This window comes from Oncorhynchus keta, chromosome 22 (assembly GCF_023373465.1).
Source record: "Oncorhynchus keta strain PuntledgeMale-10-30-2019 chromosome 22, Oket_V2, whole genome shotgun sequence".
In the NCBI taxonomy this organism is placed as follows: domain Eukaryota; kingdom Metazoa; phylum Chordata; class Actinopteri; order Salmoniformes; family Salmonidae; genus Oncorhynchus; species Oncorhynchus keta.
Genome location: NC_068442.1, coordinates 13,949,080 through 13,963,292, shown reverse-complemented (window position 1 = coordinate 13,963,292; position 14,213 = coordinate 13,949,080). Strand labels below are relative to the sequence as shown.

At 43.6% G+C, this 14,213-nt stretch overlaps 1 protein-coding gene across 2 annotated transcripts in view; it reads left to right on the top strand.

Moving 5' to 3' along the window:
- The first annotated feature begins 2,877 nt into the window (after nt 1-2,877).
- Nucleotides 2,878-14,213, top strand: part of btbd11b (BTB (POZ) domain containing 11b) — a 138,555-nt gene continuing 127,219 nt past the window's right edge. For both annotated transcript variants that reach the window (XM_052474818.1, XM_052474817.1), the window contains exon 1: nt 2,878-3,967. In XM_052474818.1, coding sequence (XP_052330778.1) covers nt 3,100-3,967 — 868 coding nt within the window. In that variant the 5' untranslated portion in view covers nt 2,878-3,099. The remainder of the gene's footprint in view (nt 3,968-14,213) is intronic.

Below are 14,213 nucleotides of genomic sequence, written 5' to 3'. Positions count from 1 at the left end.
CAGATGTGATCAGATTGCAATCAAAAACGTATCAGCAAAGATCATAAGGTAGCCTAAACACCTTAAAATAAGCAACCAACTGTCACACAGTATTGCATTAGTAGGCCCTACACTTTAATTACATTGTCCTGAAGCATGAGGTATGAAAACATCATGTGGATGATGATTGTGTGAAACAATTACAAACTGTAGGAGTTTTTATTCATGAGACAAGGGATGGGTGAGTAGTTGGATGATGAAACATGCAGTTTGAATAGCTAGACACTAGATTGTAATATGCAATAACAATTTTTAGTAGCATACATTACGCTGCGTATAGTATAGTTGATAATCATTTGATGAAGGAAAAGTTCAATGACAACATGACTGTGTGAACTTTGAATATGTAAAATAACAAGGGATTTTTTTTATAGTAGCCTAAGTCTTAATGTATGGAAATGAATGGTGAGACTAGATCTTTGACATAATGATAGAGGTTTGCAAACTGAGCACCAGGGTTCAGTGTTGCTCCAGGGATAAGCAGCACACAACTTCATCACAAAATGTACCAACAATACTCTCCTCAATCAAGTTCAAATCAAATAAATGTAATTTGTCACATACACAGTTTACAGCAGGTGGGAAAGGTGCAGTGAAATGCTTATGTGCTAGATCTTCAACAATGCGGTACATCAGTCAATAATAACAATAAAAAGAGTCAAGTAAAAAATAACAAGTAATAGAAGCGGTAGTATGCATTGTAATAATAGGCTGTATAGAAATATAAAGTGGGTAGTAGTGTCTTGGTCACGCAGTAGAATAAATAGTATATAATAGAACATCAGGGTTGACTGTTGTGTGTGTCTGAGTGTGTGTGTGTGTGTTCAATCCCACAGATGTCAACAGTGCCCCATATCAGGACCAATTAAAGTTAGATGAGAAATAGTCTATGTCCCAATTATGTCTCTTTCCTCCCTAAATGTGCACTTGTTTACTTCCCCTCACTGATTTGAAAGGAAATGACTGGTATAAGAAATATGGTGGAACATTTGCCTGGCTACGCTTCCACATCGCTACAGCCAAGTGACGCTTCTCCACGATAAGTCTGGATTTGCCTCCCTCCCCAACGATTTTTAGAATGCAAAGGCATTCTGCCCGTTCTTATTGGTCCAAGAAACCTGATAGCGTCAAGGACAGTACAGTATGAAGATAGGCTAAAACTGATTCTCCAATAGAAATCCCTGATCACACTTGTAGGTGATGTCATGGCAACGTTGGCTCGCTAAGCTCATGAGTAGAAACACATCATCGTGTCTAACGGTTGCCTCGCGTCGAACTGCGCATGTGCAGGCCATCAAATCAAATGCTCTCCTTTGATATAAAGTTATTTTTTACAAAAATGAAAATGTGTCAGTTTGTCACTCATGAGGTTGGAGTAATAACAACTTCAACTACTTGTGCCTTTAAATTTAGAAAAAAATTAACAAATAAGGAAACATTTTTCACTTCTCTCATTGACTTCTCAAACCCCGGGCTGGTCTGTTTGGTTTCACAAGCGTTCCTGGAATTCTCACAATCTTGGGCCTCTGGGTTTATAAACTCTGTGATGATGTTGTCAACTTTGACACTCTGATTGGTTATCTTTGTTAGAGATGATCCAATCGCTGATTAATTTGTTTTGTACAATGCCCCTCATTTGGAAGTCCCACAAATGACTTCTAGGATGGCAGTTTCAGACTGAATGTATGTAGCAATCGATAGAGCAGCAGAGTTAAATTCAGGGTGAGTCATCGGACAAGTGGAACATCCCACTAGCCCATGCATCAACCAATCCAATGCTTTTACATTTGTGGGAATTTAGACTTCAGGAGATAGGTGATATTAAGATGCGCCCAAAGCTATCTATGGCATAGGGCTATCAATCAGCTCAGGGACATTTTCTGTTGTTACACATGTTGACATTCACAATATGTTATGTACAGTGTAACCAACCTCTCTCACTCTCTCTCTCTCTTTCTCCCTCTCTCATACATGCAGTTTGTGTGTGCCTGTAAAATTATCATTTTCAGCCTGTCAAAGGCTCTATCCACACACATGCGCGTGCGCATACACACACGCACACACACACACAGTCAATCAAATGATGCATCTTTAGCATTTGATGCAGTATAACGTGCGACCTTGACAAAGAATGTAGATGTCTTCCTATCAATGAGCTCTAGCTATCTCCATGTAAGGGACGCAGACCACAGAGAGAGGATACATTATGCATGTCATCCATTATTAATAGTCTTGAGTCATGTTACCATCATTACTGGCAGAAAAAAAATGTGTAAGGGACTTTACTATCCATAGCATGACACATTTGCTGCACTATGTGGATAACCACATTATCCAGTTTATCCAGTCAATTAGAATCAGACCATTAGCAATGATGTTTGACATGTTCAAATTACAGCAAATAAAAGGACTGTGGTGTTCCTCTGCCCAGGCTTTGCTGATGCATGCCAGATCTTACAACGCTTGGATAGGTATTTAGGTATAAGATACCCACATCATGTATTATAGCAATCTGTCAGTCAATGACACAATCGATGAAGTAGCGCGCAACCATTGGTTAATGCAGGGGAACTCGACCATAGCTTACCTTATGAAGTTATATTTTCCAATATAAGCTAACAATTAAATTAAGAATATTACATTAAAAATTATTCTATAGGTATTTAATATTCACTTCTCCTATGGGCTGTACATTGAACTGAGTAGCCTAATCTAAATTAATATACGGAGGCGGTCCTAATTCAAAAACTCAGTTTTCCCGAGAGGTTATTGGCCGTTTAAAGCGCTCTATTCTCCATAGCCCCGCCTCCATCTATCAGGCTCTTACTGCGTAAAATACAGACCACTGTAGCTGCACGATGTGCTACGATGCAAAGACTTTGAAGTTTTAGTTTGGACTGGGGAATAGCAAGTTGATGTTTTTTCAATGAAGGCAACAGGATAAAATGTTTAATATTCAGAATACATTGCACTAGGGCTTTGATTGCATTCATTTAATTTTATTAGGCGACGTTTTGTGCCATTAATTCCAAAGCCCTCTTTACAGTATGAGGTGTAGTTATGGCAAGGAGTAGTAATAAGTCAGTTACGAGGACCCTGGAGGATTTGACGCTTGATTCGGGTTATGGTGGAGCAGCGGACTCCTTCAGGTCTTCCAGTGCTTCACTGTGCTGTTCCGAGGCACATATACCGTATGCGCATGGGGCGAATTTCTGGCATTTAACCGACTCCATGCACAGTCGCCACAACAGCCTAGACACTGTCAACACCGTCCTGGTCGAAGACGCCGAGAACCTGGAGTGCTTCGGACAGTGCGCTAAACTACCCGAGCTAGAGGACGTGCCATGGAGCCTCGGGGAAGTAGAGAGCGCACTAAACAAGGACGAAGAGTTGAGACTGGGGGTCGTGTCACAGGAGATCCTGGCTAGGCTCTCGGTCCTCATTAGCCGTGCGCTCGTGAGGGTCGCGAAGGAAGCGCAGCGCCTGAGTTTGCGCTATGCCAAATGCACCAAATATGAGATTCAAAGTGCCGTTAAGGTTGTCATGTCTTGGTCTGTCTCTGTGAACTGCATCACAGCGGCACTCAGTGCATTGTCCATGTACAACATGAGCACTGAGGACAAGTTCAGCCGCGGAAAGTCGCTCCGGTGCGGACTAATTTTTAACGTGGGGAAGTTCTTCAGGTGGATGGTGGACAGCCGGGTTGCGGTGAGGATCCACGAGCACGCGGCCATCTACTTGACAGGGTGCATGGAGAGTCTTTTCCGAGAGGTGTACGCGCGGGCACTGCGCAGCGCACTCGTGGAAAAAGATAACGGGATCCCTAAGTTCACAGTCGAGTCCCTCGAACAGGCCATCAACAACGATTCGGAGTTATGGGGGTTCCTGCAGCAATATCAACACCTCATTTGTGGGAAGAATGCGAGTGGTAAGTTGTGTACCTGTTAATTAAGTTCTGTGACGCATCAACCTTGCGCGTAATTTTAACGTATTATTTGTTATTGTGCCAAAAACAGTGAAGTGATATCACCGGCTGTAATATAGTCATTATCAAGTTAGCATTTCACTCTCGCATACAACATTGGCGTTGGACAGGGGTGGAGGGATAACATGACCTCACATATTAATTATGTATTTGTTCCCGTGTCTGTGACGTGTCAGGATCATCCTGGGTAACCTCATTGTTGAGTAACTGTATTCAAATGTTCTATGCTGACGTACAAGCATAGAGGGGCCCCAACTGACGTTACATGCTTTCGCAATGGCTGTTTCTCAACAACAACAACAACAACAACAACAAATCTAATTTCAACATAAGCTCTTGCCTTCAGACTTCTCCATTGGTCTTCCATGCTGCAATATATTTCATCAGTTGTAATCTAATGTAATAATAACCTAATGTAATAACAGGCTTTATTACATCTGTGATATATGATTTCAAAGTGCTTCTGTGGCTCCATACTTCAACAAGGTTATGTAATACAGAGCCCCAGGGCATGTGTTATCATGGGTTATTCTGAGTGATGTGAATGGGACTGAGTTGAAGACAGAGGAGAGGACCCTACTGATGCTGTTTTAAAGAGAGCTAAGGGGTAGGAGAAAGAGCACAGTTCAAATGGCTCCATGTACTGCCAATGGTCCTTAGCACATCATAACACCCATTGCAATTGCGACAAATGGAGACCTCAAATGCACTGTGCCTAACTGTAGAAGGTTATGTAGCCTACCTCACAGCATTCTCATTTCCAATGTGTCACGATATTTAACATATCTGAGTGATGAGTGAGTGACCTTATAACCGAATGCTAACCGGAACCCCTCATATTGTTCCAGCCATTCTCTCTCTGCCTAGTAGGAGTAATTGAGGTGATTATTCCAGTATTATGGTAATGTTAGCCTCTCTCTTAGACTCAGTATGCATATCTTTATAGCATCTCTACTGCTACCAGAGCTATTTTCCTTCGTTGGTGATTTTCATAAACAGAACTCCATATCCATTGTGGTGATTAAATCTCCCTGTTTCTTTTGCATTTAGTATGACTCCCCTCCATGTCCCCGCCCACCGCTCCCCTTCTCATCCATGCCCTCCTCCCCTTCTCTCTAAAGCCATAGAGTGGTCCCCTGTGCTGGCAGAGTGGGCTCCTTGGTCAGAGAGAGGGTATTTGTCCTGCAAGTTAGAGTGTATTTGTTATAGGGACCAGAGATCTTCCTGACCATGCAATCTGATCAGGGAAAACTCTTGGTCTTATAGGCTGTCTCAGAGGCCCTTGTCAGGTCACGTGGTCAGTAAATACTACTAGAACCTAGTTTTAATTAGCATCTTACTATTAAAATGTCCAAGATCAAGATAGCAGCATGTTATAGCAAAAGAAAAACAGCTGTCATTCATTGGAAAGAGCTATTATAAAGATATATTATTTTATAATCCTCTATATTTCCCACTTTCCAGTGTGAAATAAAGTCGTATTGATGAAGTGTATGTGGTAAGCATTTCATGTCATGGGAGCCATTGGAACACCACAGGGACCATTACCCCTACCATCACCACCACCACAGGGACCATTACCCCTACCATCACCACCACCACAGGGACCATTACCCCTACCATCACCACCACCACAGGGACCATTACCCCTACCATCACCACCACCACAGGGACCATTACCCCTATCATCACCACCACAGGGACCATTACCCCTACCATCACCACCACCACAGGGACCATTACCCCTATCATCACCACCACCACAGGGACCATTACCCCTATCATCACCACCACAGGGACCATTACCCCTACCATCACCACCACCACAGGGACCATTACCCCTATCATCACCACCACAGGGACCATTACCCCTACCATCACCACCACCACAGGGACCATTACCCCTATCATCACCACCACAGGGACCATTACCCCTACCATCACCACCACCACAGGGACCATTACCCCTACCATCACCACCACCACAGGGACCATTACCCCTATCATCACCACCACAGGGACCTTTACCCCTACCATCACCACCACCCCAGGGACCATTACCCCTACCATCACCACCACCACAGGGACCATTACCCCTATCATCACCACCACCACAGGGACCATTACCCCAACCATCACCACCATCACAGGGACCATTACCTCTACCATCACCACCACCACAGGGACCATTACCCTTATCATCACCACCACCCCAGGGACCATTACCCCTACCATCACCACCACCACAGGGACCATTACCCCTACCATCACCACCACCACAGGGACCATTACCCCTATCATCACCACCACCACAGGGACCATTACCCCTACCATCACCACCACCACAGGGACCATTACCCCTACCATCACCACCACCACAGGGACCATTACCCCTACCATCACCACCACCACAGGGACCATTACCCCTACCATCACCACCACCACAGGGACCATTACCCCTATCATCACCACCACCACAGGGACCATTACCCCTACCATCACCACCATCACAGGGACCATTACCCCTACCATCACCACCACCACAGGGACCATTACCCCTATCATCACCACCACCACAGGGACCATTACCCCTACCATCACCACCACCACAGGGACCATTACCCCTACCACCCCATAGCTTCAAGAGATATCAAAAGTAAAAATACAAGTATAAATAATTTCAAATTCCTTATGTTAAACAAACCGGCACGATTTTCTTGTTTTTTAAATTTACGGATAGTGAGGGGCACACTCCAACACTCACACATCATTTACAAACTAAGAATTTGTGTTTAATGAGTCCGCCACATCAGAGGCAGTAGGGATGACCAGACATGTTCTCTTGATAAGTTCTCTAAAATGTGCAGTTTTGTCAAACAACACAATGCCACAGATGTCTCAAGATTTGAGGGAGCGTGCAATTGGCATGCTGACTGCAGAAATGTCCACCAGAGCTGTTGCCAGAAAATGAATGTTCATTTATTTACCATAAGCCGCCTACAACGTTGTTTTAGAGAATTTGTCTTTACATCCAACCAGCCTCACAACCACAGACCACGTGTAACCACACCAGCCCAGGACCTCCACATCCATCTTTTTAACCTGACTGCAGTTTATCGTCGTAACCGAATTCAGTGAGCAAATGCTCACGTTCGATGCCACTGGCACGCTTGGGAAGTGTGCTCTTCATGTATGAATCCCAGTTTCAACTGTACTGGGCAGATGGCAGACGGCGTGTAGGGTGTCATGTGGGCAAGCGGTTTGGTGATGTCAACGTTGTGAACAGAGTGCCCCATGGTGACGGTGGGATTATGGTATGGGCAGGCATAAGCTACGAACAACGAACGCAATTGTATTTTATTGATAGCAATTTGAATGCACACACATGCTGAGGCCCATTGTCGTGCCATTCATCCGCCGCCATAACCTCATGTTTCAGCATGATAACGCATGGACCCGTGTCGCAAGGATCTGTAAACAATTCCTAGAAGCTGAAAATTTCTCAGTTCTTCCATGGCCTGCATACTCACCAGACATGTCACCCATTGAGCATATTTGGGATGCTCTGGATCGACATGTACGACAGCGTGTTCCAGTTCCCGCCAATATCCAGCAACTTCGCATAGCCATTGAAGAGCAGGGGGACAACATTCAACAGCCTGATCAACTCTATGCAAAGGAGATGTGTTGCATAGCATGGTAGTCACACCAGATACTGACTGGTTTTCTGATCCAAGCCCCTACCTTTTTTTTAAGTGATCTGTGACCAACAAATGCATATTTGTATTCCCAGTCATGTGAAAACCATAGATTAGGGCCTAATTTATTTATTTCAATTGACAGATTTTGTTATATGAACTGTAACTCAGTAAAACCTTTGAAACTGTTGCACGTTGCGTTTATATTTTTGTTCAGTGTATATTACGTTCTCAGCATCAACAAAACTCTCTCTATCTTGTTAAGTGTGTTCAGGTGTGTTTGCCGCACCCACTAATTGACCACACCTGATCTTAATGAGTGCTTGTTTCCTTTGAAATGAGGTCTATTTAAAAAGACTAAAATGAAGAGCTTTGTCTGCATAAAACATGACACGCTAGCTCCATGCTGGTGGCACAGTGGACTAATTCCACGGATTGATAATAGAATATTCTAGGTTTGAATGTTCCTGTCACATTAAAACATTTGTGTCTGCATGATTAATGTCTAAGCTAAGGAAGTTAATTTCCATATGACCTTTCTGTGCTGGGAGTAAAACATTTTTTTTTAACCCAAAATAAACTAGCAGTGTTATTAAAAGTAGAAGGTTTTAAGGAAGTTATTCAAAAACCTGACCTAAAATTTATATTCTCATATCGTTAATAAAATATCTCCCAGGAAAACATTCAAGGAACCAGAGTAAAACGTTCTCAGAACCTCCCTGGTATGTATGTAGTTCTGTCCTTGAGCGCTTCTTGTCTATTGATGTTCTGTATTATGTCATTCTGTATTTTGTTTCATGTTTGGTGTGGACCCCAGGAAGAGTAGCTGCTGCTTTTTAAACAGCTAATGGGGATCCTAATAAAATACCAAAAAATTCCAAATACTTGCAACCTAAAAATAAACTTTTCCAGAACAGGGAAAATCTTTACTTCTGTTCTCAGAACGTTTAAAAAACATTCAGTGTTACCTGTCAGGAAACATATAGCTTCCTTTCCACAACCAATGTGAAATCAAAAACATACGTTCCGACAACTTCCAAAGAACCAAATGTACTAGCTGGGATTTCTCTACAGTGCAAGTTAGACACGTGGGGCTTATTTAATTTTAGACACAAGTGAATAAGATGTTTTATGTCAGTTTAGTATGCTATGTCTGGGTGTGTTTCTCTGTAGTCTATGGAGACTGCAGCTGTGAGAGAATGTGTAGGTTGAAGTTCCATTCAGGGCTGCTTTGTGCCTTATCCAGTATTTCCCTGTGAGATTGGTGCCTGTTGTCCACAGTATGACATGTGCTGTGGTAAGCATTGTGGTCCAACAGGAATGAGAGGGGTTTGCTATGGTACCCGACTGTAGCAGACCCTGTAATGTCTGGGGCTGGGATATCTGTGGCATAGAAAAACACACACATACCCACACACACACACAGTCTTGTATAACTAATCTTGTGGGGACACAATTCAGTCCCATTCAAAATCCTATTTCCCCTAAACCTTAAAACCTAACCTTAACCCTAAACCTAACCCTAAACGTAATTCTAACACTAATTCTAACCTTAAACCTAAACCCCTTTGATCAAATGTTTGTTTGTTTGCTATTCTTGTGGGGACTTTGACGCGCACACACACACACACACACACACACACACACACACACACACACACACACACACACACACACACACACACACACACACACACACACACACACACACACACACACACACACAGCCCCTTGCTTAGAGAGCAGCAATGGGTTTAATAATGAGTCTAGGCAATGTTAATGCTACATGGTGTGTGGTACTGTGGTTTCACAGACATTTGAGGTGAGGAGGGATTTTTGCCAACTTTATTTCAGATGATTAAGCACTAAGACGTGATCAAAAACCAGCCAACCCAGAACCCAAGGTGGAGATGGATTTAGTGTCTAAGGTTTATCTTTGACATTATTCATAGGCCATGGAGGATTTCTGAAAAACATTTAGCCGTCTCCCTTTCTCACACTGCGTGATGACACATGCAGCTGGCAGACTGACATTAAGCACATTGCACTCTGTCTCAGTCAGAGTCTATGGGAGCCAATGCAACTGCGGAGTCACTGTGCACCAGACAGATAGAAACTGAGCATCAGCAGCATTGTATCCAAGAAGACCTTGGATATACACTGAGTGTACAAAACATTAAGAACACCTGCTCTTTCCATGACATAGACTAACCAGGTGAATCCAGGTGAAAATGCCGCCGAATAAGAAGGAAGACGTTTTACGTGCCCCCAACCGATTGTGTGGTTTTTTGCTTTGTTTGTAACATTTTTTTACTTATTTTGTATGTAATGTTGCCGCTACCCTCTCTTATGACCGAAAATTATTTCTGGACATCAGGACTGCGAGAAAACAAGAATAACGCTCACCCAGAGGCGGCACTCCTAGTAGCCAGGGACTTTTAATGCAGGGAAACTTAAATCCGTTTTACCAAATTTCTATCAGCATGTTAAATGTGCAACCAGAAGAAAAAAAACTCTGGACCAGCTCTCCCTCACCCTCCATTTGGCAAATCTGACCATAATTCTATCCTCCTGATTCCTGCTTACAGGCTAAAATTAAAGAAGGACGCACCAGTGACTAGATCAATAAAAAAGTGGTCAGATGAAATAGATGCTAAGCTACAGGATTGTTTTGCTAGCACAGACTGGAATATGTTCTGGAAATCCTCCGATGGCATTGAGGAGTACACCACATCAGTCACTGGCTTCGTCAATAAGTGCGCAGTTACCATAGCCCAACCAGAAGACATGGATTACAGGCAACATCTGCACTGAGCTAAAGGCTAGAGCTGCCACTTTCAAGGAGCGGGACTCTAACCCGCAAGCTTATAAGAAATCCCGGTATGCCCTCCAACGAACCATCAAACAGGCAGAGCGTCAATGCAGGACTAAGATCGAGTCGTACTACACCGGCTCTGACACTCATCGGATGTGGCAGGGCTTGCAAACCATTACAGACTATAAAGGGAAGCACAGCGAAGAGCTGCCCAGTGACACGAGCCTATCAGACGAGCTAAACTACTTCTATGCTCGCTTTGAGGCAAATAACACTGAAACATGCGTGAGAGCACCAGCTGTTCCGGAAGACTGTGATCACGCTCTCCGCAGCCGATGTGAGTAAGAACTTTAAACAGGTCAACATTCACAAGGCCGCAGGGCCAGATGGATTACCAGGACGTGTACTGCAAGCATGCACTGACCAACTGGCAAGTGTCTTCACTGACATTTTCAGCCTCTCCTTGTCAAAGTTTGTAATACCAACATGTTTTAAGCAGACCACCATAGTGCCTGTGCCCAAGAACACTAAGGTAACCTGCCTAAATGACTACCAACCCATAGCTTTGAAAGTCTGGTCATGGCTCACATCAACACCATTATCCCAGTAATGCAAGACCCACTCCAATTTGCATATCGCCCCAACAGATCCACAGATGATGCAATCTTTATTGCACTCCACACTGCCCTTTCCCACCTGGACAAAGGAACACCTATGTGAGAGTAATATTCATTGACCACAGCTCTGTGTTCAACACCATAGTGCCCTCAAAGCTCATCAATAAGCTAAGGAACCTGAGACTAAACACCTCCCTCTGCAACTGGATCCTGGACTTCCTGATGGGCAGGCCCCAGGTGGTCTTCAACACAGGGGCCCCTTATGGGTGCGTGCTCAGTCCCCACCTGTAGTCTTTGTTCACTCACGACTGCAGGGCCAGGCACGACTCTAACACCATCATTAAGTTTGCCGATGACACAACAGTGGTAGGCCTGATCACTGACAACAACAAGACAGCCTATAGGGAGGAGGTCAGAGACCTGGGTGTGTGGTGCCAGGACAGCCTCCTCTCCCTCAACGTGATCAAGACGACGGAGATGATTATGGACTACAGGAAAAAGAGAACCGAGCACACCCCCATTCTCATCGACGGAGCCATAGTGGAGCAGGTTGAGAGTTTCAAGTTCCTTGGTGTCCACATCACCAACAAACTAACATGGTCCAAACACACCAAGACAGTCGTGAAGAGGGCACAACAAAACCTATTCCCCCTCAGGAGACTGAAAAGATTTGGCATGGGTCCTCAGATCCTCAAAAGGTTCTACAGCTGCACTATCGAGAGCATCCTGATTGGTTGCATCACTGCCTGGTATAGCAACTGCTCGGCCTCCAACCGCAAGGCGCTACAGAGGGTAGTGTGAATGACCCTGTACATCACTGGAGCCAAGCTTCCTGCCATCCAGGACCTCTATACCAGGCGGTGTCAGAGGAAGGCCCTAACATTTGTCAAAGACTCCAGCCACCCTAGTCATAGACTGTTCTCTCTGCTACCGCATGGCAAGCGGTACAGGAGCACCAAGGTTTTGTCCAAGAGTCTTCTAAACAGCTACTACCCCCAAGCCATAAGACTCCTGAACACCTAATCAAACGGCTACCCAGACTATTTGCATTGATCCCCCCCCTTTTTACACCACTGCTACTCTCTATTGTTATCATCTATGCATAGTCACTTTAATAACTTTACATGCATGTACATATTACCTCAACTAACCGGTTCCCCCGCACATTGACTCTATACCGGTACCCCCCTGTATGTAGTCTTGCTATTGTTATTTTACTGCTGCTCTTTAATTAGTTGTTACATTTATTTCTTATTCTTATCCATATATTTTTTAAACTGCATTTTTGGTTAGGGGCTCTTAAGAAAGCATATGTAATCAAATTGTTGTATTCGGCGCATGTGACTAATACAATTTGATTTGAACGCTATGATCCCATATTGATGTCACTTGATAAATTCACGTCAGTATAGAGGAAAGGGAGGAGACCGGTTAAGGATTGTTAAGCCTTGAGACATTTGGGACATGGATTGTGTATGTGTGTGTCATGACGTTGGCCTGTGGGTAGGTTTATGACAGTGATAAATACCTCTTTCGACCTTTTTCGTCTCTCCACCCTACTAATGTTACATTTGCAAACCCTTGGTTAACATAGAGATTCTGGGAACATCAGAAGGTGGGGGGAAATGAACAATATTCTGGTAATCCGACCAATGGTGGTAGTTAATGAATATAATGTCAGTTTGGTTGTCATCTGAGACATTCTCATCAATGAAAAGATAACATCAATTCTACAGTGGAAAGTCTACACATCAGAGCTATCGGATTCACATGGAATTGTTGTTCAATTTAAATGTTTGAATATGAAATTATTTGTGATGGGATGAAATGTGATTTTAGCTTCTAAAATGTGAGATTTGGGTTTTCATAAGATAGGGCTCTGCTCAATCAGTGGCCCGCCCCTGTGAAGGGACATGGGCTATAAAACTTTTCAAACACGCCCTCCTCTCCTTTGAGAGGAGGCTGTTCTGAGGGCAAAAGCGGGAGTTGCAGCTCAATATTAGGAAGGTGTTCTTAATGTTTTTTACATTCAGTGTATAATCCTATGAAAAAACAGCAGTCTGCAGTGCTATACCAGCAAGCAAGTAAATGCAATAGGGAGACCACATTAGTTATCCTCCAGGGATTTGAAACATCGGAGGGCATCCTAGTAAAATTCTGACGTAGCCTCCCATTGATATCGCATTGATACCCCTTGACTCATTTAGGATTCGACCCATAGTGAATGGCTCATGGTGTGTGGAAAATCTTTTTTTAGAGAGAGGCTTTGGCATGATGAAGTAAACAACCGATCGGTACTTCTGAATATAGCTCGTGGGAGTCAGGGTCCACAAGTGGCAATGCCGATTAGTCAGACAAAGCTGTGCTGTCACACACACTCATTCTCTATAGACTTGCTCCAAGCTACTCCTGTAGCTTGGAGGCACAGTCTAGTTCTGCATGCAGACAGGTATTTTGGTTGAAAATGTGTTCTGCATAAAAATAAATGACATTAACGTTCTTATATTATATCTTTTAAATGGAATATAGCCAACAATATAATTTTTTATGATATCATTTACTTTTACTACAATGCTGCTTTAGGCTTATTGTCAGTGACAATGTGTATTTCATCTTACGGAGGCCTGTAGGAAAGAGAGGAGCTCAAATTCACTCAGATATTGTGGCATGTTGGAGCAAGACTCTAGGTTTCTGCTCCTTGATTCATGATAAGTGAACCATGAACAATGGTTCTCAGTAATGTTCGTACACACACACACACACACACACACACACACACACACACACACACACACACACACACACACACACACACACACACACACACACACACACACACACACACACACACACAAACACTCTCTCTCTCGTCTTTTCTCGGCTATGTATGTTTCTCTCAACAAATACCAGATTTAGTCAGATAAGACCTCTAATCTGGTTAAAGATCAACATCAGCAAAAAGGCTTCCAGGCAGAGTTATGGACTCCAGCAACGTTCGCTCTAATTTTTCTCATCACTGAGCACATTTTGCTGAGCGCAAACTTGATCATTGTGAAAAT